The 24,824-nt window shown below is 44.8% G+C and overlaps 1 protein-coding gene across 3 annotated transcripts in view; it reads left to right on the forward strand.

The window, feature by feature from the left end:
- The first annotated feature begins 12,011 nt into the window (after nucleotides 1-12,011).
- The window catches only part of IMPA2 (inositol monophosphatase 2), a 60,516-nt gene continuing 47,703 nt past the window's right edge, over nucleotides 12,012-24,824 (forward strand). The window contains exons 1-2 of one of the 3 annotated variants that reach the window (XM_030212302.1): nucleotides 12,071-12,308; nucleotides 14,048-14,154. In XM_030212302.1, coding sequence (XP_030068162.1) covers nucleotides 14,071-14,154 — 84 coding nt within the window. In that variant the 5' untranslated portion in view covers nucleotides 12,071-12,308; nucleotides 14,048-14,070. Of the gene's footprint in view, nucleotides 12,309-12,444; nucleotides 12,533-14,047; nucleotides 14,155-24,824 lie in introns of those variants that run through there. The other 2 variants (XM_030212311.1, XM_030212293.1) reach the window with 2 other exon arrangements.

Genomic DNA, 24,824 nt, shown 5'->3' on the forward strand with positions numbered 1-24,824 from the left:
TCCTATCCCAACCCACAACTCTCATTCTCACATGAATAGGTCCCTGGAAGCAGCAGCGTGGAGGGGAGCAGGCTGGGCGCCCATGGTCATGCATCTCCCTCCCTTAAGCATAGCTCTTGTTTGAATGGGTCCCTGGCAGCGATTCCCACACACTGCCTGCCACTAACCCAGAAGCCTCCTTTCTGCTGCGTCCCGCCTAGGCAGAAACAGGAAGTTGTGACAGAGGGGGTGGGATGCGACAGAAAGGAGGCTTCTGGGTTAGCGGCAGGCAGTGTGTGGGAATCGCTGTCACTGCCGGAGACCTGTTCAAGCAAGAGTGATGCTTAAGGGAGGGAGATGCAGGACCACGGGAGCCCGGCCTGCTGCCCTCCACGCCAGCGATGTCAAAGGTGCACCCACTGCTGGGTGGGCCTCAGCCCAAACTGGGTGGGCCCACCAGTGGCCATGCCCCAAAGTACTATACTAGAATGTAAATTGCATTGAGCTACAACTAAAAAAGGTGTGAGCTAAATCCAAAATCCAGTACCAGACATATTGAGAAATAACGTAAAACCCTACAAAACTCACCAGGAAATTTCCAGGAAACACACAAGAATGGCCTACTTAGGAAAAGTAGGAAGATCAAGCCCAACCTGGTCTGGAGACACCAGGAAGGCCAACGGGACAAACAGCAAACCACCACCAGTATGACAGATAATTTACTGACACTGAAGTTCCCGACACGGCCACGTTTTGGAAGATGCCTGCATCAGGGGTATCAATTCTTTGCTACAAAGAGTTTCAAAACTGTTTGGTTTGAGTCAGCATCTAGCATGACTGCAGCTCTGAACTGTCAGTCTTCCTACACTTTTGCACATCAGAAATGCTTTCATTCTGGTGTGTCACTAATTTTTCGGTAGCTAAATTTTGCTATTCTTTGTAGCAAAGAATTGGTACCTCTGATGCAGGCATCCTCCAAAACGTAGCCACATCGGGTACTTCTGTGCCAGTTAATTTTCTCTCCACCATATTGGTGTTGGTTTGCTGTTTGTTCCATTAGCCTCCCTGATGTCTCCAGACCAATTTGGATTTGTTCATCCTATGGATGGCCTTGTTGCCTCCCTAATATTCTATTTAGGAAAAGGCAAAACTAAACAAGCTGAACTAGTACAGATCAATCTTACAAAGCCATTCGATGCTAACATAATACCTGGTCTCTTTCACACATGCAGAACACAGGTAGACCCTCACCAAGTATAGAATAAGTAATCACAAACTAAAAACAGAAATATGTACACAAAAATTAAACAAAAAACCTCAAGAAACCAGACTCTGAATATAGTACAAAACTAAAGAAATAGGAACAGTGATGCACGACCCCCTGCACTACACAAAATATAAAGTTGGCAAATGTAAATTTCAAAAACTGATGCAGTTCAATCATTACATTACAAATTAACACAAACAGAAAATAAGGTGATGCCTTTTCATTATTAAATCGAAAGAGAATTTTGAAAAATTACAAGAGGCTCTTACAAGACTGGAAGACTGGACATTTAAATGGCAGATAACGTTTAATGTGAGCAAGTGCAAAGGGATGTATGTGGAAAGAGGAACCCGAATTATAGCTATGTAATGCAAGGTTCCATGTTAGGAGTCACTGACCAGGAAAGGGATCTAGGCGTCATCGTTGATGATACGTTGAAACCCTCTGCTCAGTGTGCGGCGGTGGCTAAGAAAGCAAATAGAATGTTAGGTATTATTAGGAAAGGAATGGAAAACAGAAATGAGGATGTTATAATTCCTTTGTATCACTCCATGGTGCAACCTCACCTTGAATATTGTGTTCAATTCTGGTCACTGAATTTCAAAAATGATATAGTGGAATTAGAAAAGGTACAGAGGAGGGCGACAAAAATGATAAAAGGGGATGGGATGACTTCCCTGTGAGGAAAGGCTAAAGCAGCTAGGGCTCTTCAGCTTAGAGAAAAGATGGCTGGGAGAAGATATGATAAAGGTCTATAAAATAATGAGTGAAGTAGAACAGGTAGACGTGACTCACTTGTTTACTCTTTCCAAAAATACTAGGACTAGGGGGCACGCAGTGAAGCTACAAAGTAGTAAATTTAAAATGAATCGGAGAAAATGTTTCTTCACTCAATGTGTAATTAAACTCTGGAATTTGTTGCCAGAGAATGTAACTTGTGAAGGGGCATTTTCGAAAGGGTCATCCAAGTTTTGATTTGGATGTCCTTGCAAAACGTCCCAATCCAGGGGCGGGGAAACCCATATTTTCAAAACAAGATGGACATCCATCTTTCGTTTTGAAAATACCATCAGGGACGTCCAAATCCTTTAATTTCGCCATCCCTAGATATGGACATTTATGATTTTTGGCGATTTTCAAAACCAAAGACGTCCATCTCAGAAACGACCAAATGCAAGCCATTTGGTCATGGGATGAGCCAGCATTTGTAGTGCACTGGTCCCCCTGACATGCCAGGACACCAACCAGGCACCCTAGGGAGCACTGCAGTGGACTTCATAAAATGCTCCCAGGAATATAGCTCCCTTACCTTGTGTGCTGAGCCCCTCAATACCCACTACTTCCAACTGTACACCACTACCATAGCCCTTACGGGTGAAGGGGGGCACCTAGATGTGGGTACAGTGGGTTTGTGGGGGGGGGATGGTGCTGGGTCCATCTGTCTGAAGTGCACTCACCCACTAAAACTGCTCCAGGGACCTGCATACTGCTGTCAAGGACCTGAGTATGACATCTGAGGCTGGCATAGAGGCTGGCACGACATATTTTTACAGATGTTTTTTGAGGGTGGGAGGGGGTTAGTGACCACTGGGGAAGTAACAGAAGGTCATCCCCAATTCTCTCCGGTGGTCATTTCGGGCACCTTTTTGTGTCTTAGTCGTAAGAAAAACAGGTCCGTGTGAAAACGTCCAAGTGCTCGTCAGGGATGTCCTTTTTTTCGATTATGGGTCAAGGACGTACAAGTGTTAGGCACACCCAAGTCTCGCCTTCACTACGCCTCCGACACGCCTCCTTGAACTTTGTCCATCCCTGCGATGGAGTGCAGTTAGGGACGTCCAAAATCAGCTTTCGATTATACCGATTTGTACGTTTCTGTGAGGACGTCCATCTTCCGATTTATGTCGAAAGATGGGCGTCCTTCTCTTTCAAAAATGAGCCCAATAGTAACATAGTAATTGACGGCAGATAAAGACCTGAACGGTCCATCCAGTCTGCCCAACAAGATAAACTCATTTTACATGGTATGTGATACTTTATATGTATACCCGAGTTTGATTTGTCCCTGCCTTTCTCAGGGCACAGACCGTAAAAGTCTGCCCAGCACTGTTCCTGTACTAAAAGTTCTGAAGCTAACATTGCAGCCCCTTAAAATTTACACTTCAGCCCATCCATATCTATTCAGCCACGATCAGGGCGCAGACCGTAGAAGTCCGCTCAGCATTGGTTTTACTCTGCAATTACCGGCGTCGCCACCCAATCTCCACTAAGATTCCGTAGATCCATTCCTTCTAAACAGGATTCCTTTGTGTTTATCCCACACGTTTGAATTCCATTACTGTTTTCATCTCCACCACCTCCCATGGGAGGGCATTCCACATATCTACCACCCTTTCTGTGAAAAAATACTTCCTGACATTACTCCTGAGTCTGCCCCCCCTTCAACCTCAATTCATGTCCTCTAGTTCTACCGCTTTCCTGTGTCCGGAAAAGGTTCGTTTGTGGATTAATACCTTTCAAATATTTGAACGTCTGTATCATGTCACCCCTGTTTCTTTTTTCCTCCAAGGTATACATGTGCAGGTTGGCAAGTCTCTCCTCGTACGGTTTGCAACGCAAATCCCATACCATTTTTGTAGTTTTTCTTTGCACTGCTTCCAGTCTTTTTACATCTTTAGCAAGATACGGCCTCCAAAACTGAACACAATACTCCAAGTGGGGCCTCACCAACGACTTGTAGAGGGGCATCAACACCTGCTGGTTATACTCCTCTCTATGCAGCCTAGCATCCTTCTGACCACGGCCGTCACATTGTTTCTTCACCTTCAGAACCTCAGACACCAACACCCCAAGGTCTCTCTCCTGAGTTGAGCTTACTAATCTCTCCCCTCCTATTCGGTATCTCTCTTTTGGGTTTCTGCACTTCTTGGCATTAAATTTTAACTGAAACTCCAAACACAGCTTCACACACACTGTATACAGAAATGCTCAATACTCCCACTGTCACCCAACCAACCACACACAACGCATTCAACAGTGGAGAAAAAAAGCCTCAGTAATGCCACCCAGTCATCCCAAGACTTCGGACTATAAGACATGGGCCTGGTGTACCATCATCTGGCTAAAAATAAAACTCCACTTAGTGTCCCATGGAGGGGCATAATAGAACGGGGCACCTAAGTTTTCCTGAGGACATCCTCACAGGACATCCCCGCGAAGGGGCAGGGAAACCCATATTATCGAAACAAGATGGGCGTCCATCTTTCGTTTCAATAATATGGTCAGGGACACCCAAATTTCAACATTTAGGTCGACCTTAGAGATGGTTGTCCCCGATTTTCGGCAATAATTGAAACCAAGGATGCCCATCTCAGAAACAACCAAATCCAAGCCATTTGGTCGTGGGAGGAGCCAGTATTCGTAGTGCACTGGTCCCCCTGACATGGCAGGACACCAACCGGGCACCCTAGGGGGCACTGCAGTGGACTTTAGAAAAAGCTCCCAGGTGCATAGCTCCCTTACCTTGTGCGCTGAGCCCCCCAAAACCCACTCCCCACAACTGTACACCACTACCATAGCCCTTAGGGATGAAGGGGGGCACCCTAGATGTGGGTACAGTGGGTTTGTGGTGGGTTTTGGAGGGCTCACATTTACCACCTGTCACAACTGTGAGGAATGAGTAGTGAGTCCTTGGGCCGCTGCCGGAGACCGGAGCAGCAGGTGAACCACCCCACAGGAAGTGAGACTAAACACAGAGAGGCTAGTACAAGATTCAGGACTCTCAAACAGGCTTGGCTGGACAGAATTCTGGAATGGACTTGACTTGGCTGGACCGCTGGAACGGACTTGGCTTAGCTGGAACCGGATGTTGGAACAGATTGGGTTGGCTGGAACCGGATGCTGGATATTGGAATAAGATTCAGGATACTGGAACAGGATTCAGAATACCAGAACAGGCTAGGCAGGAATGAAAGCTGAAAACAAACGGGGCAACCACAAACAGGATGGGAACTGAAACTAAAGACAACCAGGGCAGACACAAGCAGGAAGGGAACTGAAGCTAAAGACAAACAGCAGACACAAGGAGGAAGGGAACTGAAACTGAAGACAACAAGACAAGAACTAGCAGGGCTGGAACTGCAACAAGAACTCACAGACGAAAACTCATCTGAAGACCACTGTTGCAAAGGCAAGTCTGAAAGTTCCCAGGTGCTTAATAAAGGCAATTACAGATGAGGTCATAGGTGTCTGGGAAACAGGAAGACAGTCCACAGCAGCCATAAGCCTGGTCACCCGGAGGCGAGGTGAGTGTTGGCATGGAATACAGTCAAAATCGTGACACCACCACAAGTATAACAGGTAGGGGGAGGAGGCCTGGGTCCGTCTGCCTGAAGTGCACTGCAGTACCCACTAAAACTGCTCCAGGGACCTGCATACTGCTGTCATGGAGCTGGGTATGATATTTGAGGCTGGCATAGAGGCTGGAAAAAATATTTAAATTTTTTTTAGGGTGGGTGGGGTTAGTGACCACTGGGAGAGTAAGGGGAGGTCATCCGGTCATTTAGGGCACATTTTTGTGGCTTGGTCGTAAAAAAAAAAGGACCAAGTAAAGTCAGCCAAGTGTTTGTCAGGGACGCCCTTCTTTTTTCCATTATCGGCCGAGGACGCCCATGTGTTAAGCACGCCCCAGTCCTGCCTTCACTATGCTTCTGACATGCCCCCATGAACTTTGGTCGTCCCCGCGACGGAAAGCAGTTGAGGACGCCCAAAATCGACTTTTGATTATGCCGATTTGGACGACCCTGGGAGAAGGACGCCCATCTCCCAATTTGTGTTGATAGATAGGCGCCCTTCTTTTTTGAAAATAAGCCTGTTGGTGTATCTAAATAGATGTTGGCTTCCTCTCTCACATCAACTACTGGAGTAACAAACGTGTATATATGCTTGTAGAACACAGAATGTAATTCAAATCAATTGCTTTCAGTTCTATTAGTGCAATTTATATTGATTCAGTAATCATCAGCCCTGGTGATCCAGCTAAAAACAATTTATCTTATAATCCAATCGCTTCAATGTTCTGCTGTCTTTGATATCACCACCGTTTTTTCTCCACCGTTGAATGCGTTGTGTGTGGTTGGTTGGGTGACAGCGGGAGTATTCAGCATTTCTGTACGCAGTGTGTGTGACGCTGTGTTTGGAGTTTCATGTAATTTCTAAGCTTCAGTGGATTAAATTTTAACTGCCAGACCCTCAACCATTCTTCTAACTTTTGGAGATCCCTTCTCATCTTTTCTACTCCCTCCAGGGTATCCACTCTATTGGCTATCTTCATGTCATCCACAAAAAGGCAAAGCTTTGCTTCCAACCCTTCAGCAATATCTCTCACAAATATATGAAACAAAATGGGCCCCAGAACTCCACTGATCACGTTCCTTTCCTCCGAGCGGATTCCATTTTCCACCACCCTCTGCCACCTGTCGGTCAACCAGTTTCTTATCCAGTTCACCACTTTTGGTACTAAGTTCAGCCCTTTTAGCTTATTCATGAGTCTTCTGTGGGGGACCGTATCAAAGGCTTTGCTGAAATTCAAGTAGATTACATTTAGCACTCGTCCTTCATCCAGGTCTTTGGTCATTCAGTCAAAGAAGTCAATAAGATTTGTTTGTTGTCCTGTTTAATATATTGTATTATGTTAGTGCATTATTTTGATTTTTCTTGGAGTGTATTGTTTGCGTATTACCATCAGCAACATAAGTACTGGGGGTTGACAGCTGGTGCAGCTGCACCAGAGCCACAGGTGAAGGACTCCTTCCTTGCTTAGTTCCTTACTATGTCCCTTCATTGCTGACATAGGTCCTACCCCACCCCAAATATTTTAACTTACTCTGGGGGTCCTTTTACCAAGCTGCAGGAAAAAGGTCCCTGCACTAGTGGTGAGGGCTGTTTTTACCGCAGTGGATAAAAAGACCCCAGGCACACAGGGCCATGCGGTAAGAGAACTCTTTTTCTTTAAATTATTTTATTTATTCATTTTATATTACATTTATGTCCAATACACAAATGGGAAAGAAAAGAGAAAATATCAATTAAAACAAACATTAAGGAAAAATATCATCTTTGTTAGTCCACATTATTGTCCATAATTGGGGGACCCAAGATCAGGAAAACAATCTCAAAGAAAATAAGAAAAACACGGAATGGTTAATCTTACAATTCATATTTTCTGAGGGAGGAAGGTTAATCGGTAATTGCAGCTGGTACAGTGGTAACTTAAAGGAAGTTGCTGCAGAGGGTTCTTCATCTGTTCTTTTAACTCCACAAACTCTTGTAATTTCCTGGGTTCAACAAATAAGTAATCAGGAAATAAAACACTTACAAGGGAATCGCTCTAGGAAGGTCCCACCTAGGGCAATGATTCTTGGCTTAAAAGCCAAGAGTTCACACCTCCTAGTCTGCAATTCCCTTGATATGTCAGGAAATATATTTATCTTTGAACCCAAAAAAACTATCAGCCATATGTCGGAAATACAATTTCAAAACATTGTTCCTATCTAAATCAAAGGCAAAATTCACTAATAATATAACTCTATATACAGGGTATTTTAGGAAAATTTATCTTTCTCAAGTTATTTTTCCCTTAATTGGTTCTCCAGAAGTTCCAATTTTTTACAAGAAACATAAATTGTCCTTCATTACCAGATTAACTGATTTTCATAGAGAAACCATTTCCGAAATCAAAGTCTTTATTTTTTTATCTTGGACTTCCACTTTGTTAGATAAGTATTGATATCATCACATATTTATTCCTTAAACATTTTTGACATCTGAAGAAGAGAGTTATTCACACTCTGCAGCACTTCCCATAGTGCGTCCATTGTGACATTGTTTGGCTTCCCCAGGTCCAATTTCTCCACAGAAACTGATCCAGATATCTTCGGGGGGGAAGAGCTCACTCTCCAATCCCCCAGTTGGTTTATTATCCGGAGTCAATGCTGCGCCAGGACCTCCTCAGATCGCGTGAAAATCCTAACCCACTTCGGGCGTTTCCACTGTCGACCTCCATAGCGAAGCGTTACTGTTTCCGGGTCTTGGAGAGGTCATGCCAACAGGGGGACTCAAAGTCACTCCCTCTCCACTGAGATTCGGCAATAAAGCCTTGCTGTTCCCCGAAGCAGGAACCGATATCCCCAACGTTATGACCCCGAATCTCTCCAAAGTAGACTGAGAAGTGGTGGGAATCCCAGCCGTGTTCGAGGAGGGCAACACCACGGCTTTGCCTTTCTTCTTCCCCATTCTCTGGGGAGCGCGCCTACTTCTTCAGGTATTCTGCTGTAAAACGGGAACTCAACTAACGTACATCCTCCCTCGATGCCATCTTGGATCCTCCAGTTTGGGACACTCTTTGTCTGGTTTCTCCTCAGAGGCCTGTCTGATATGGGTAACCCTTTAGCATAGCCCTCTGAGTCATTGAAACACGGAAGCCCCTCCACCACTTACAAGGTGGTGTCCCTTTGGAGCGGGCGGTAAGAGAACTCTTACCGCATGGCCATGTGACGGGGATCCCTTACTGCCATCCATTGAGGTGGCGATAAGGGCTCCCACACAAACCATTTCCAGGGTTTTTCTTTTTCCCCTGGAAATGGTGCGTGCTTGGGGCGAGACTACCGCCAGCAGCTGTGTTGAGCCGGCGGTAGTCCCAGAAGAGCGAGTAAAAGGGTCCCTTTGCTCTGCCTTGGCCTCCCCCATAACCCATCCAAGCCACGCCCTACTTTAGCCTCCCCAAACATCCGAGTCACCGACCACCTACTCTGCCTGTCTCAATCTAACCTCCTTGGTGGCCTGTGCTGAAGTGCTGCCATGCCTGTCAACCTCCAAGAGGAAGTCTGCTTCTGAGGACACTAGGCAGATGTCTAGTGATAGAGCCAGCCCTACTCCCTTCTATGTAGGCACACCTCCAGGGCAGAGAAAGTGAAGCTGTAGAGTAGCAGGAGGCAGTGGAGAGAGAGAAGAGTAAGAGGAAAAGGAGGGTTCGGGTAATGGATCCGCGAGGTCTACAGGATCCAAGTTTTACCTGATCCCGGAAAAGGAGACGGGAATAAATGGGTAGAGGAAGGGGGATGGTAATGAAATAAGGAAGTACAGATGAGAAAGGGAGAGAGAAGGTACAGGTTCGTGGGTTGGGGGGTGCAAGAAAGAAGAGTGAGGGGAACTAATGGGGTATAGAGAGGATAGCCAGAAGGAATGTGAGGGCAAGTGGTGTACACAAACAGCAAAATACTTTTTTGGGGGTGGGGGGTGGGAGGGGGCGAAACAAAATTAATTACTGCCTATTACCCCCCCTTAACTCTCGTTGCTATGTTGTTTGAAGAAGAGAGTTGTGCCCTTAAATCTCCTTGGCCTAACTTGTTCCACTGTCGCATACATCTCCCCTCCCCCCCCCCCATATCTTTCTCTTATACACGTACAATCTCCCTTGCCCCTCCTATCTGTAGTGTACATAGACCGATTTAACCTGAACCTGCGTGTCTCAATCCAGTGGCGTACCAAGGGGGGGCGGTGGGGGTGGTCCGCCCCGGGTGCAAGTGGGTGGGGGGTGCTCCGCTCCCGCCGCCTCCCGTGGCCGTTCCCGCGGCGCCGCACATTAAAAAAAAAAACGGCGAAGCAGCGTCGCAGGCAGCACCTCGTGCCCTGCTTGTAAAAAAAAAAATCAAATCTCCTCCTTCCTTCTCCTCCTCGTCTTGACGTCGACTCGGGCCTTCCAATCAATTTGATTGGAAGGCCCGAGTCGACGTCAAGACGAGGAGAAGGAAGGAGATTTGATTTTTTTTTTTACAAGCAGGGCACGAGGCGCTGCCTGCGACGCTGCTTAGCCGGTGGGGAAGGAGAGGGGCGAAAGGGACTCGGGTGGGGGTGTTCAGAGGGGAGAAGGGGACTGGGGTGGGGGTCTCAGACAGGGGAGGGGAGAAGGGGACTGGGGTGGGGATCTCAGAGGGGAGAAGGGGATTGGGGTGGGGGTGTTCAGAGGAGAGAAGGGGACTGGGGTGGGGGTCTCAGACAGGGGAGGGGAGAAGGGGACTGGGGTGAGGGTGTTCAGAGGGGAAAAGGGGAGAAGGGGACTGGGGTGGGGATCTCAGACAGGGGAGAAGGGGACTGGGGTGGGGGTGTTCAGATGGGAAAAGGGGAGTGGAGAAGGGGACTGGGGTGGGGATCTCAGACAGGGGAGGGGAGAAGGGACTGGGGTGGGGATCTCAGACAGGGGAGAAGGGGACTGGGGTGGGGGTGTTCAGATGGGAAAAGGGGAGTGGAGAAGGGGACTGGGGTGGGGATCTCAGACAGGGGAGGGAGAAGGGGACTGGGGTGGGGATCTCAGAGGGGAGAAGGGGACCGGGGTGGGGGTCTCAGACAGGAGAAGGGGAGGGGAGAAGGGGACTGGGGTGGGGGTGTTCAGAGGGGAGAAGGGGGCTGGAACTGGGGGCTGAAAAAAGGGGCAGAGAGAGAGAGGGGACAGATCCTAGATGGAAGGGGGAGCGAGAGGGAGGGCAGACCCTGGATGGATGGGAGAGGGAGGGCAAATGGTGGATTGAAGGGGCAGAGAGAAAGGGCAGGCAGTGGATGGAAGGGACGGCAGAGAGGGCTGACACTGGATGGCAGAGAGAGAGAGAGAGAGAGAGTGAAGACAGATGCTGGATGGAAGGAAGACGGTGAAAAGAAGATGAGGAAAGCAGAAACCAGAGACAACAAACTGTAAATAAAATATATTTTTTTATTTTTTTTGCTTTAGGATAAAGTATTGTAGATATGTTAAATGTTTATAATAGAACATGTAAATAAGGTAATCTTTTTATTGGACTAATTTTAATACATTTTGACTAACTTTCGGAGAACAAAACCCCCTTCCTCATGTCAGGATAGGATACTGTAACAGCACTATACTGTACTGACCCGAGGACGGAGGTTTTGGCCTCTGAAAGCTAAATGTATTAGTCCAATAAAATGGTATTATTTTACTTTCTATATTTGTTTTATTTCTATTTGTTAATTTGTAAAGTGGTGATTGGTACTTGTTAGTTTTTTTCAAATTTACATCTGCTGTCTTTATATTTTGCACAGTACTAGGGGACAGTTTCTGTTTCTGTGGTGTTGCATTGTATGCAGAGTCTGGCATTGGGGGTTCAGTTTAATTTTTGTCTAAATAGAAAGTTTATGATTACTTATTCTATAGTGGATTAGGGTGTATCTGTGTTTGTGAAAAAGACATGGCTTTCAGTTGGCATTGACTGTGCAGGATCTACGATTTGTACTATTCTGTCTGGTTTCGTTTTACAATAGGTGAATTGATGTTCTAGTGCTCACTGTAGTGTTTAAGATGCTTTCCTTTTCCTTGTGTGACTGGTAGAAATGACTGCTTATGGTATGGTAGAATTGCTCTATAGGTCCTGAGTGTTTTGTATTCTCGGCATGCCTAGTACTGGATTTGGGGGGGGGGGGGGTTAAAAAATGACCGGCCCGGGTGTCAACTACCCTAGGTACGCCACTGTCTCAATCATACCCTGAAGACCGTTCGTGTACCACACAGACTGTCACCACACAACCCCTACTCCTAAAGCCACTAAACACAGATCATGAAATCGTGCCAGTTTCGCGGGTATTTTACATTTGAAGCATTCTATGCCCGCCCCAAGCACAGAAGCCAGACGTCCTCCTTGCGAGAGGTGAAGGGCAATGCTAATGCTCTTCCTGTTCCTTCTCTCCCACTACATCCGTTCTTCATACCATTACCAAGATCAAGACTAAACTGAGTCGTCAACAACAACAGTAGTAAACTGAAATGAGCAAGTGTCAGGCAGCACCGGATTAACCTTGCTCCTCCTCCTCCCTCACTGCAGCCATCAAGGTGGTGGTGTCTTCCCCACCCTTCGGGAGGGAGGCGGTGCTCCTTTCTTCCAGGAGCGTGCGATTGTCGGTGTTACGGTTCCGGATCAGGCGAGCGATGGAGGAACGCGGCGGGGATCCGTGGCAGCAGTGCATGGACACCGCCGTGCAGCTGGCGCTCCGGGCCGGCCAGGTCAGCCAGGGCTTTTGTTTAGCCGCTTAAATCCCCGTCTCACACGAGAATCATTCTTAATCCGTCTACCGGGTTATTCTGGTTTAACAGCACTCGCCCAAACGCTCTGCACACACTGCAGGATTTGGGCTGCACGCTTTTCCAGCCATTTCTCCGGGAGCGTTAGGGAGACCACGGGGGCCACCTCTGTGAGGCAGAGAGCATCCAGTTATGTTCAGCCAAAGGTCACTTGTATTGCATTTAGCACCCCCAATCATTTTGTAATGTTGGTGGCGCTGATGGAGACGCCTTGTGCCGGCACATGCGGATCATTTGGTCGCCCAAGACTCGAAAATTTGAAAATTGTACCCAGAAAACAGGGATGCGAGCTTAACGCCTTTATCTCCAATAAGCTATGAAGCCAGTAATCGCCCTCAGCTAGATCCCAGCGGGTGGGAAGTTGTGCCCCCCCCCCCCCCCGGTGTTTACTGTGACTTGCCAATGCAGGAATGAAGCCTGTGAGAGGAATTTCAATATGGAATAGCATGAGAGAGGAACTGAGGCAGTTCCCTGATTGCACGGTAGTAAATCCAACCTTATGTCCAAATCTGGCAATCCATGCCGCACTCTAGAAATAGTGTATGAGTGTGACATTTGTATTTCCTGTACTAAGATAACTTAACCTTTAGCGGTTCTTTAACATAACGTAAATTACCACACGTGGCCGTTTTTATTTGGTAACTGTAGTTGCGCGGTAATGTGGGCGCAGTAGTCTGTTGGCTGGTTGTAGCTAGAAATCCGTACCTCTCTACTTGTCAGTGTACCAATCGACTTTTTTTTTTTTAATTCAGATATGTTGATTTTGTGGTACGCTGTTAAACTGCTATATGTGCAAATTATGGTCACTTACTGAAAATTTGCGCAAAATGTGTAATTGTTTTGTATTTGCTAGAAGTGATTCTTTACTACCTCAATTAATGCCGGCATTTGCACACCATTTTCTTGTTTAAGCTGGAGTCCTATAAGTCTGGTTGCTAGACTGGGGTGGGTGTAGATCTTTTGTGTGTTCCCAGATTGATTTGTGCAAGAATGGATTTAGTGGGAACATGTGATTGGCATGCAGCATTGCAGGCTTTTTGACCTATTATTGGATGTAAGACTTGAGAGAGAATGAGGCATATTTTCAAAGCAGTTTGGGAGGCTAAGTTCCATAGGTTTCTATGGAACTTTGGAAGGCTAAGTGCTTTGAAAATGAGCCTCATAGTATTGCCTTTGAACTAATTGGTTGGGCCATATGAGCCTTTTATTCAGATTCATTAGACTGTTGATGCTCATTATTTATTTATTTATTTGCTGCATTTGTATCCCACATTTTCCCACCTCTTTGCAGGCTCAATGTGGCTTACATTATGCCGCAATGGCGATCGCCATTAACGGAATGAGAAGTACAGAGTATTATTACAATTAAGGTGTATAAAATATCAACTAAATTAGAAGTAAATAAATAATTCATATCAGGTATATGAGATCAAGGATAAAGTATAACGTTCAATAATAACAATATGATTAAAGTAGCCAAATTAAAGAGTTCAGTGTTGGCTTGTTCTGGTACAGTTTTAGTGTTAAGTCTTTATGAAGGATTCATTTTATAAGTTTCTTTGAACAGAAGAGTGGTTACACTAAGGTTTCTCCTATGTTAGCCAGGAGGAGACTGTGGCATCCTTTGTCAACAATCTAATCTGCTCTTTTGGTTTTTACAGTTTACATTGCTGGCCACAATGTTATGCATAGATTGCCTGATCTTCAAGAATGCCAGCGTCCATACAAGGAAAGAGCAAAAGACATAAGTGGGGTGGCGGCTTGCTATGTGAGTCCATTTTAAATGTGAAAGTTAAGGGTCAGGACTAGTTCTTCCCAGCAGGAATAATGCCTGACCTTTGTTCTCATGTAATTTCGCTTTTTATGCCACCCCAGTGCCATGAAGTGGTCACTAGGTCAAGTGCAAAAACACACCCCCATCCAATGTACAAGATGACCGAAGACATAAGAGAAAATTTCAGGTTTTTTTCTGGGGCTACATAGTACTAGATCAAGGACTGAGAAATAACCTGTTAAAACATTTTCTCTGTGACATTTGGGTTTTGCTTATGAATGTCACCCAGCTGTCCCCTAGCCACTCCTGTGCAACCAGAAGCCGCTATGAAATGTTAAATGTATTAGTGTCTTTTACCCCCAGGTAAAATTTCAAACTAATTGACGTTTAATTGATTTGGAGTTTGTTTTTAATCTGTTTAACATATTCTCTGTATCTTCAAAGGTAAATGGAATAAAATGAACACTGGTACTGATTTTTGAGTGGGGTGTGTTTTTCATGAATTGTTTTTTTAATTTATGAACTTACACCACCTCCATTGTGGTCATATCACATGGATGGGAAATGGCTTTCCTCACATACAATAATTATATGCACCTACATGAGTTACCTATACATGTTAAACCTTATGAACTCCAGAAAGAAGTTCTCCTTGGTACAGTGCAATTACTATGGCGAGCGTTAGCAGTATATTTGAGAGACTGAGATCATATTTCACATACCCTGGCTTAGGAGTCAGGTTCATTCCTGTCATGGCATGTGCAAAACTAACCCACTTGGAGAAATTGCCAGTTGGTCCCTGCATTCTGCCCAGTTATTATAGCTTACGCTACTGAGGATATATCCCAAATGTAGAAGTTTGATCACGTGTAGGGTATTGCTCCTTACCCAACTTAGGATTTCTTGTCTTTGTCGTTGATCTTCTGCTATCCTGGTTAGTTAATATTCCCATACTTAATTTAACATCTAGCTTGTCTCACTCATGTTTTACCACAAAACTTAGAAACAATTGAAATGGGACCAAATTCCTGATATTTCTAGGCACTCGTAAGAAAGCAAGGGGTCTGTTTGCTAAGCCGTGCGGCATTGCTGACACAGCCAGCTTGTGCTAGCAGCTTAGTAAACTCCAACACAAGTGTTATTGCTTTAGACCAGGTTGTCTTAACAACACCCAGCCAGTCAGGTTTTCAGCCATCACCAACTTGCCAGGTTTCTGGTGAGTTGTAGCCTGGTGGTTTCAACCTAGCTGTTCCTTGGCCCTCAGCGTCACCACATCTTGCTGCTTTTGTCCATTAATTTTTCTGCTTATCTATTCTTCTGATCTGTACTACCAACTCTACCATTGCCTTCCATATTTTGACAGTAATAAGAATCACATTTCATAACGGTGTGGGTGAAATAACTTCTCAGTATGACAGGAACCTGCACCTCCACTGGAAAAAATTATGCCTGGGCGTCTGTTTTTCTTACTTCAAAACTGTTTTTGTTAGGTGTGTGCAGCTTGTTACTGAATTGGGTTTTTTTTCTGTTTTGTGTAAAGTTCTGCTCTTTCAAAAGAATACAATGAAGCAGTGTTTGCAATCAAAGGGATTTTTTGTTGTTTTGTTGCAATGATAAAGAAGTGTCTTAAAAGAATTGGCTATCCTCGTGAAGTTGCCTTTGACAACCTGGTCTGGTGTTACAGAGGTACAAAAGGAGTAATTGCCCTGGGCCTCTATGCCATAGGAAGCCCCAAACGTGACCAAATTAAAAGAAAATGCAGCTGCCAATGAGTTTTATCCCTCCTACCTTTCTAAATAGCTGCTCTGGGTCCCAGCTTGTTTAGAACCAGGCCTGCTGGGCCCTAGGTCAATATAGTGACGACAGCCCTTCTCTGTTTCCATTCCCCTCCTCTGCCAAAATCCTCTCATGGAGCCCAGTGTCTTATAGAGGACAGAGACAGCCACAGGACAGTCTGGGCACCCAATGTCATGCTTTGTACACATGAAGGGATCAGAGAGGATGTAGGTTATGTAGGGCGAGGGGGAGAGTGAATGAAGAGATTATAGGTGGCATGTCATTGTCATGAGAGAATTATGGGATCCATGGGGTATAGGAGGATGTGTAGAGTGAGGAGATATGAGGTGTGGAGTGGAGATATTAGCTCTGCAGTACTGTGGAGCATCCTGCTTGAGATCTCACCTTCATTTCCTTCCTCTGAGATCCCCACTACCAATTCATGCTCAAGGTCCCTTCCCTAAACTAACTAACAAACAAACAAACAAAAAAAATGGTTCAAATCAAATTGAGCACATAAATGCAAGAAAACAATATTTTTAACAACACTTTAAATCAAAATGACATCAAATATATAAATATATGTACAATTCTATGAAAATATGCTCTGAAATTCCCACTGAAAGCTGAAAGATCTGCTGCAGGAAATGGAGGTTGTGACTATAATGTATTTTTGTTTTGGGTGAGCTGTGTATCTTTGTGTTGCATTTTACTGTTTATAATGTTTTTTGTTTTTTTTAATTTTAGTGCTCTTCATAGAGCTTTCACTAACTTGTTTATATATCACGTATTTGTTTCTTGGAGCAAGGCACAGATGATTAAGAAGATTTAGAGGTCCTTTTACAAAGCTGTGGCAAAAAGTGGCCTGCGATAGAGTGGGCGTGTGTTTTTACCGTGTCTGGGAAAAGGGGCTTTTTTTTTTCAATGGCTCAGGAAAAGGGCTACAGTAAAATTGAAACCAGCGCTTTCCTATTTACGGCCTGATCCCTTAATGCCACCCATTGATCTAATGGTAAGGGCTCACGTGCCACACGCACAATGACTGTCGGCGCATGCCAATTGCTGATTAACGCTGGAAATGCACTGTGCGGTAGGAAATGTAAAAAAAAAAAAATTGTCACGGCAGTATGAGCATGCACCACATCTAAATTTACCACAAGAGGGACATAGTAGCCTAGCGGTAGTCTCATTTTGGTGAACGCTGCACCCGCATAGAGCCTACCGCACCTTTGTAAAAGGGCACCTAAGTAAATATAACCAGTGATTGCCTTGCATCCTTTCAGCTAGGCTGAGAATCTGAGTCACAAGCAGTTTCCTGATCAAAACTTGCTTGTTGACAGTAAGGTGACATTTCCTGTCATTTTGTCTTGCCCTAGAGAGCCTTTTGACAGGGCAGAGTGATTACAGGAAGGAAATGAGCAATAATGCAAAAATAGATAGGGTTCTCATAAGTACATAAGTATTGCCATACTGGGAAAGACTAAGAGGCATATTTTCAAAGCACTTTGGGAGGCTAAGTTCCATAGGTTTCTATGGAACTTTGGGAGGCTAAGTGCTTTGAAAATATGCCTCCAAAGGTCCATCGAGCCCAGCATCCTGTTTCCAACAGTGGCCAATCCAGGTCACAAATACCCGGCAAGATCCCAAAAATGTACAAAACATTTTATACTGCTTATCCCAGAAATAGTGGATTTTCCCCAAGTCCATTTATTAACAGTCTATGGACTTTTCCTTTAGGAAGCCGTCCAAACCTTTTTTAAACTCCGCTAAGCTAACCGCTGGAGGGATCCATTCCTTTAGGTCCCATGCACATCGGGTGGGTTGAAACCAGAAGAATTCACGTGCAGGTCCTAGTATCCATGATAGGGAAATTAGTCTTTAGCATTGTAGAGTACTGCTGTGGCTCTGGAACCCTTTTAGGTCATTCTGCTGCGAGGAGCGAATGGCAGAAAAGTCAGTCCTTTTCCCATAAGCCTAAGGAGCTTCCTAGATAAGCACTGGTTATTTCATCAGGGATGTGAGAGCTATTTCTGTCGCTGCTCTTCCAGAGGTCAGTTCATCCCTTGGTGATTTGGGCCTTTTCATGAAGCAATACATTGTATTATCTGTGTGATACCTTATACCAATACATTGTAAGCCGCACTGAACCTGCTATAGAGCGGGGTATAAATGCTACAAATAAAATAAAAATGAAAAATAGGAACCAAATTTCAGGTTTTCACGGATATCCGTTACCAAAAATGGGTTATGCGGCATTATTTGAAACATTCCAAGATAGGGACGATGGAACACCATTGTGTTTGTAGGGGCCAAACAAACCATACCCAGCCCCACCTAAAGCTTTCTAATTGCTCGTGATGTATTGGGCAAAATGGTGGTGGTGCCATAGCCCTAGTGCTGCACCCTATTTCACTGCCGATTCAAGAGACATTTGGAGCGAGCAAGCTGCAAAGGGAAGGGAATGGGACTTGATATACCGCCTTTCTGTGGGTTTTGCAACTACACTGAAAGCGGTTTACATATTATATACAGATACTTATTTGTACATGGGGCAGTGGAGGGTTAAGTGACTTGCTCAGAGTCACAAGTAGCTGCATTGGGAATCGAACCCAGTTCCCCCAGAATCAGTCGCTTGCTTGTACTATCCATTATTGGTCTCCATGCCCACTCTTCGAAGGGTTAATCATCCATCTAGATATGCAGCTCCTTACGTTCTCTTCTCAAGTGTAGCCTCTCTTTTTGTGCTTTTACCTTTTCAAAATTCCTTTTAAGGAAAAATCATGGGAGCCAGCCCATGGTATGATTTTTCTTTGCTTTTCTTTTTTTCTTTTTTCAAGAAGAGAGCTATTTTAAGAGACAGTACTGTGACTGCAGCATGTCTGGTGAGCAGCAGCTTTGCAAGATTCTAAATACTGCACAGACGTCTAAACACACAATTTCCAATGTCCTCCCTGGCTTCTCTCCCATAACATTAACCCAAGTAAAAATCACAAAGAACACTAAATATAAGCAAATAAATATCCTACTATTTCCCAAATAGTGGGGGAAAATACTTATTAAATATTTGATGAACCATGGCTCCCCCCCCCCAAAAAAAAAAAAACCCCACTACTGCTTACAATAAAACAAAGCAAAGTAATTTTATAAACCGCTAGGAAAAATATTGCATTAAAAAAATTGACATATAGGGCTAGATTCTATGTATGGTGCCTGAAACATACATGCGGAATAAATTTCACCTAAGCATGTTCTATAAGCAGTGCCTAGATTTAGGCGCGGTATATAGAATATGCTTAGTTGATATCCCAGTACCTAGAGATACGTGCATCCATTTACACCAGTGGAAATGTGACATAAATACCTGCATGTAGAGTTAGGCACAGAGGGGCATATTCTATAACAGTGCATGTAAATTTTGGAACATGCATGAAACGCCAGTTTCCCTGCCCGTAACCATGCCCCTTTTTGGCTCCATGCATTAGAATTTAGGCACTATGCTATATATGCATGTAGATTCTAATTATTGCCAATTAGTGCTCTTTATTGCTTGTTAACTGCTGTTAAAAACATTGAAGCCAAGAGAGAGGTACGTCTGGCAAAGGCGCAAGCGGAAGAACAAATGGCTAGAAATGTAAGGAGGGGCGACAAAAATTTCTTCAGGTATATTAGTGAAAGAAGAAGGACTAAAAAGGGAATTGTGAGACTAAAAGATACAGCGAACCGCTATGTAGATAATGATGAAGAAAAAGTCAATTTACTAAATAGATACTTTTGTTCGGTTTTCACTGAAGAAAATCCTGGAGAAGGACCGCGAGGAACTGGCAAAAGTACACCTGAGAATGGAATGGATATAGCACCGTTCACGGAAGAGAGTGTGTTTCAACAACTTGGAAAGCTAAAGGTGGACAAAGCCATGGGACCGGACGGGATCCACCCCAGAATATTGAGGGAGCTCAGAGAGGTCCTGGCGGGTCCTCGTAAAGATTTGTTTAATAAATCCTTGGAGACTGGAGAGTTCCGAGGGACTGGAGGACGGCGGAGGTGGTACCTCTTCACAAAAGTGGTGATAGGAAGAAGCTGGAAACTACAGGCCGGTAAGCCTCACTTCGGTTATTGGAAAAATAATGGAAGCCATGCTGAAGGAAAGGATAGTGAATTTCCTAGAAGCCAACAAGCTGCAAGATCCGAGACAACATGGTTTTACCAGAGGGAAATCGTGCCAAACAAATCTCATTGAATCTTTGATTGGGTAACTGGAGAATTGAATCATCGACGTGCTATAGACGTAATCTACTTAGATTTTAGCAAAGCTTTTGACACGGTTCCTCACAGGAGGCTCTTAAATAAACTAGATGGGCTGAAGATAGGTCCCGAAGTGGTGAACTGGATTAGGAACTGGTTGACGGACAGACGACAGAGGGTGGTGGTAAATGGAGTTCGCTCGGAGGAGGGAAAGGTGAGTAGCGGAGTGCCTCAGGGATCGGTGCTGGGGCCGATTCTGTTCAATATATTTGTGAGTGACATTGCCGAAGGGTTAGAAGGTAAAGTTTGCCTATTTGCGGATGATACTAAGATTTGCAACAGAGTGGACGCCCGGGAGGGAGTGGAAAGCATGAAAAGGGATCTGAGGAAGCTAGAAGAATGGTCTGAGGTTTGGCAGTTAAAATTCAATTCGAAGAAATGCAAAGTGATGCATTTAGGGAGTAGAAACCCACGAGAGACGTATGTGTTAGGCGGGGAGAGTCTGATAGGTACTGAAGGGGAGAGGGATCTTGGGGTGATAGTATCCGAGGATCTGAAGGCGACGAAACAGTGTGACAAGGCGGTGGCCGTAGCGAGAAGGTTGCTAGGCTGTATAGAGAGAGGTGTGATCAGCAGAAGAAAGGAAGTGTTGATGCCCCTGTACAAGTCGTTGGTGAGGCCCCACCTGGAGTATTGTGTTCAGTTTTGGAGGCCGTACCTTGCGAAGGATGTTAAAAAAATGGAAGCGGTGCAAAGAAAAGCTACGAGAATGGTATGGGATTTGCGTTCCAAGACGTATGACCAAAGACTTGCTGACCTGAACATGTATACCCTGGAGGAAAGGAGGAACATGGGTGATATGATACAGACGTTCAAATACTTGAAAGGTATTAATCTGCAAAAAAATCTTTTCCGGAGATGGGAAGGCGGTAGAACGAGAGGACATGAAATGAGATTGAAGGGGGGCAGACTCAAAAAAGATGTCAGGAAGTATTTTTTCACGGAGAGGGTGGTGGATGCTTGGAATGCCCTCCCGCGGGAGGTGGTGGAGATGAAAACGGTAACGGAATTCAAACATGCGTGGGATATGCATAAAGGAATCCTGTGCAGCAGGAATGGATCCTCAGAAGCTTAGCTGAAATTGGGTGGCGGAGCAGGTGGGGGGAAGAGGGGTTGGTGGTTGGGAGGCTAGGATAGTGGAGGGCAGACTTATACGGTCTGTACCAGAGCCGGTGATGGGAGACGGGACTGGTGGTTGGGAGGCGGGAAATACTGCTGGGCAGACTTATACGGTCTGTGCCCTGAAAAAGACAGGTACAAATTCAAGATATGAGTTTATCTTGGGCAGACTAGATGGACCATGCAGGTCTTTTTCTGCCGTCATCTACTATGTTATATGTATATGTTAGTTACTCGTGTTCCAGAATACACTTAGATTTTGGCGCAGAATGCTAGGCGCGATATTGAGTCCCGGGGATATTGTGAAACATGAGGTAACGCAAAGAAACTTCTGTTGCAGAGAAGCTTTGTATCATGTCTGGGGGAAAAAAAAGGTATATTAACGCCTGACTTCTACTGTATGGTGTCTGTTTTTTTATTTTATGAATTGGTTTTCAGTATTTAGGATTTTGTATGTTTCTCTTTTTCACAATTTCAATATTTAAATTAATTTCATGCAGAAAGTGATAAGGTTTTGAGGGTCATCAACTGGAGCAAGGGTTCTCAATCCAGTCCTCGGGACACACCTAGCCAATCAGGTTTTCAGGACACCCACAATGAATATGCATATGGTAGATTTGTATACCAAGGAGGCAGTGCATGCAAACTTTTCATGCATTTTCATTGTGGGTGTCCTGAAAACCTGACTGGCTAGGTGTCTTCCAAGGATTGGTTTGAGAACCTCGGTGCTAGAGACATGATGTTTCTTCTGATGGTTTCCAATACATCCCTTTGTTGTTTTTGACATTTTGATACTATATAAGTAAGGATTGGGGGGGGGGGGGGGGGGGGTATAAGTGACACAGCAGCTCCCTACTGTTCCCCCTCCCCCCCCAAAAAAAAATTAGCATTCAATATCCGAATCCCCTATATCAGTGTTTCCCAAGTCCAGTCCTGGAGTACCCCTTGCCAGTCAGGTTTTCAAGATATCCACAATGAATGTGCATGAAGAGATTTGTACATAATGGAGGCAGTGTATGCAAATCAAGTTCATGCATATTCATTGTGGATATCCTGAAAACCTGACTGGCAAGGGGTACTCCAGGACTGGACTTGGGGAAACACTGCCCTATATAGTTAAATTTCAGTATTTCAAATGCCAGCACTCACTGTTTAATGGCTAAATCCCATTCAGGATTTGAAGATTACAGCACATTAAGGGCCCAATTCCTTAAAGGGTGCTAAAACTTAGGTGCCATAAATTTGGACGCTAAGCACCAATTCTATAACCGCAGTGTTGTGTGTAGTTGCCACACAAGTCCACATTTTGGCACTTAACTCTAGGCACAAGCACTTACGCCATGTGAAGGGCTGGTGTAAACGTTTGCACCCAAAATCCCGACAGTTACACGTGGAACTGACAGCGTTCTGTAACTTAGAATGTCCCCCCACATCCACACCCCTGTTGGAATTGCGTGTCATAGAAATTAGGCGCTAACCCCCGGATCCTATAGAGCACACCTAGAGATCCACACTGAAATCCAGGCGTATTCTATAACAATGCGCATAACTTAGTTGGCTTAACAAGCTGATTGGCATTGATAACAGCACTTAACAAGCAATAATGAGCACTAACTGACATTAGAATTTACGCGCACAACTCACTAAGCGTATTCTGTAATGAACTGCGCCTAAATTCTAATGCATGCGGTTCAAAAGGAGTGCGGCTATGGGCACAGAAATAGGCGTTTCACGGGCATTCCAACATTTATGCGCGTAATATGGCCCAGTGCACGTAAATCTATGCACAGGGATTTATGCCATGTTTTCATTGGTGTAAATGGAGGTGCATAGTTTTAGGCACTGGGATATCAACTAAGCGTATTCTATATACCACGCCTAAATCTAGGCGCCGCTTATAAAATACGCTTAGGTGGAAATGTTTACGGTGCTGATTTTTTTAGGTGCCTTATATAGAATCTGGCCCTGTTTATAGACTAGGGGCAAAGTCACTTATGTGTTTAACTACAAATTAGTGCTTGTTAACACCAGTGATTGGTACTTAATGCCAGTTAGCTAATTTAGGGGATCTTTTTACAAAGTGGCGGTAAGCAAAACGCGGGCTTACCACACGCTAATTCTGAACTACTGCCGGCCCAGCGCAGTCGCTGGCGGTAGATCTGGGTCAAGCATGCACCATTTGCGGCGCTTCAGAAATCATTTGTTTTTTTTTTTGTTTTAGTGCGGCGGTAACCCAGAGGGAATCAGCATCACCGCGCACTGCCCAGTTACTGCCAGGTTTCCGCGGGAGCCCTTACTGCCACTTCGGTGGGTAGCGGTAAGTGCACCCCGTCACATGGCCATGTACTAAGAGTTATCTTACCATGTGGCCATTTTTTGAGGGGGAGGGGCTTTTTACCCACTGCGGTAAAAATGGCCCTGGCATGCAGGAAAAACAGCCCCCGCTGCTACTGTAGGGCACTTTTTCCCACAGCTTAGTAAAAGGACCCCTTGGTTCTGCCCCTAAATAATCCCTGTTCCCAATTTTTAGCGCCTGGGGGGGGGGAGTAAATGCTTTCATCTGATGCAGTGCATGTGGGGATTTTTTTTCCCTTTCACTTTGGTCAAGTTTTTATCATTCACAGAAGAAAATATAGTGAAAGCACTTTTTCCCTTGGTAGGGCTGGGCAGGAAGGAAGGTTTCAGGCTTCTTGTGGCTGTAGGTGGGATTAATGATGATGGAGCCAGAGAAGCTTCATGTTCAGGTGAAGCTGAAAGAGAAGAAAAAGAGGCATTAGAATGTTTGATACCACAAAAAGCAACCAATATAGCTATGCTCTTCCTCCTCTAGAGGAAACCTGAGGAAATACATGTGTACATCCACTAGTGGCATGTATGAACTGCAGCACACCAGCCTTTGGTTAGATTACTGCATGTGCTGGGTAGTAGGATGGAGAAAAGAGCAGGTATGGAAAGAAAAGCTTAATAAAGGGGTGAGTACACTAAAACCCATGAATTAAAAAAATTAAAAAAAAGCATATAGGGTCATTCCATGCCAAGTGGTCTAAAATTAAAAAAAGTTCCCACCATCATGTTCTCCAATTTTGTTCAAATTTTATCTGTTGCGTGAGTCAGGTGTTAAACGAAATTTCCCAAAATTTGAGGTCTCTAACTGCAATAGTTGCAGATCTAGACCCCCTTTTCTGATAGGTTGTCAGTCCATGAGCGCACGACATTTACCAAACACATTTATTTATTTATGGCATTTATATCCCACATTATTCCCGCCCATGGACAGGCTCAATGTGGCGTACAATAGTCTATTAAACAACATTAATACAAAATACAGGAATTAGCGTCAGAGAAGGGACAGAGGAACAACAGGAGGGAGAGGGAGAGAGGGGAAGGTGACAATTTTGTTGATGTGGCTGCCGTGGCTCAGAGGGATGTAACACCAGGAGGGCCCACAGCATATGCCCTACCGAAAA

The sequence above is a fragment of the Microcaecilia unicolor genome, chromosome 1 (genome assembly GCF_901765095.1).
Source record: "Microcaecilia unicolor chromosome 1, aMicUni1.1, whole genome shotgun sequence".
NCBI lineage: Eukaryota > Metazoa > Chordata > Amphibia > Gymnophiona > Siphonopidae > Microcaecilia > Microcaecilia unicolor.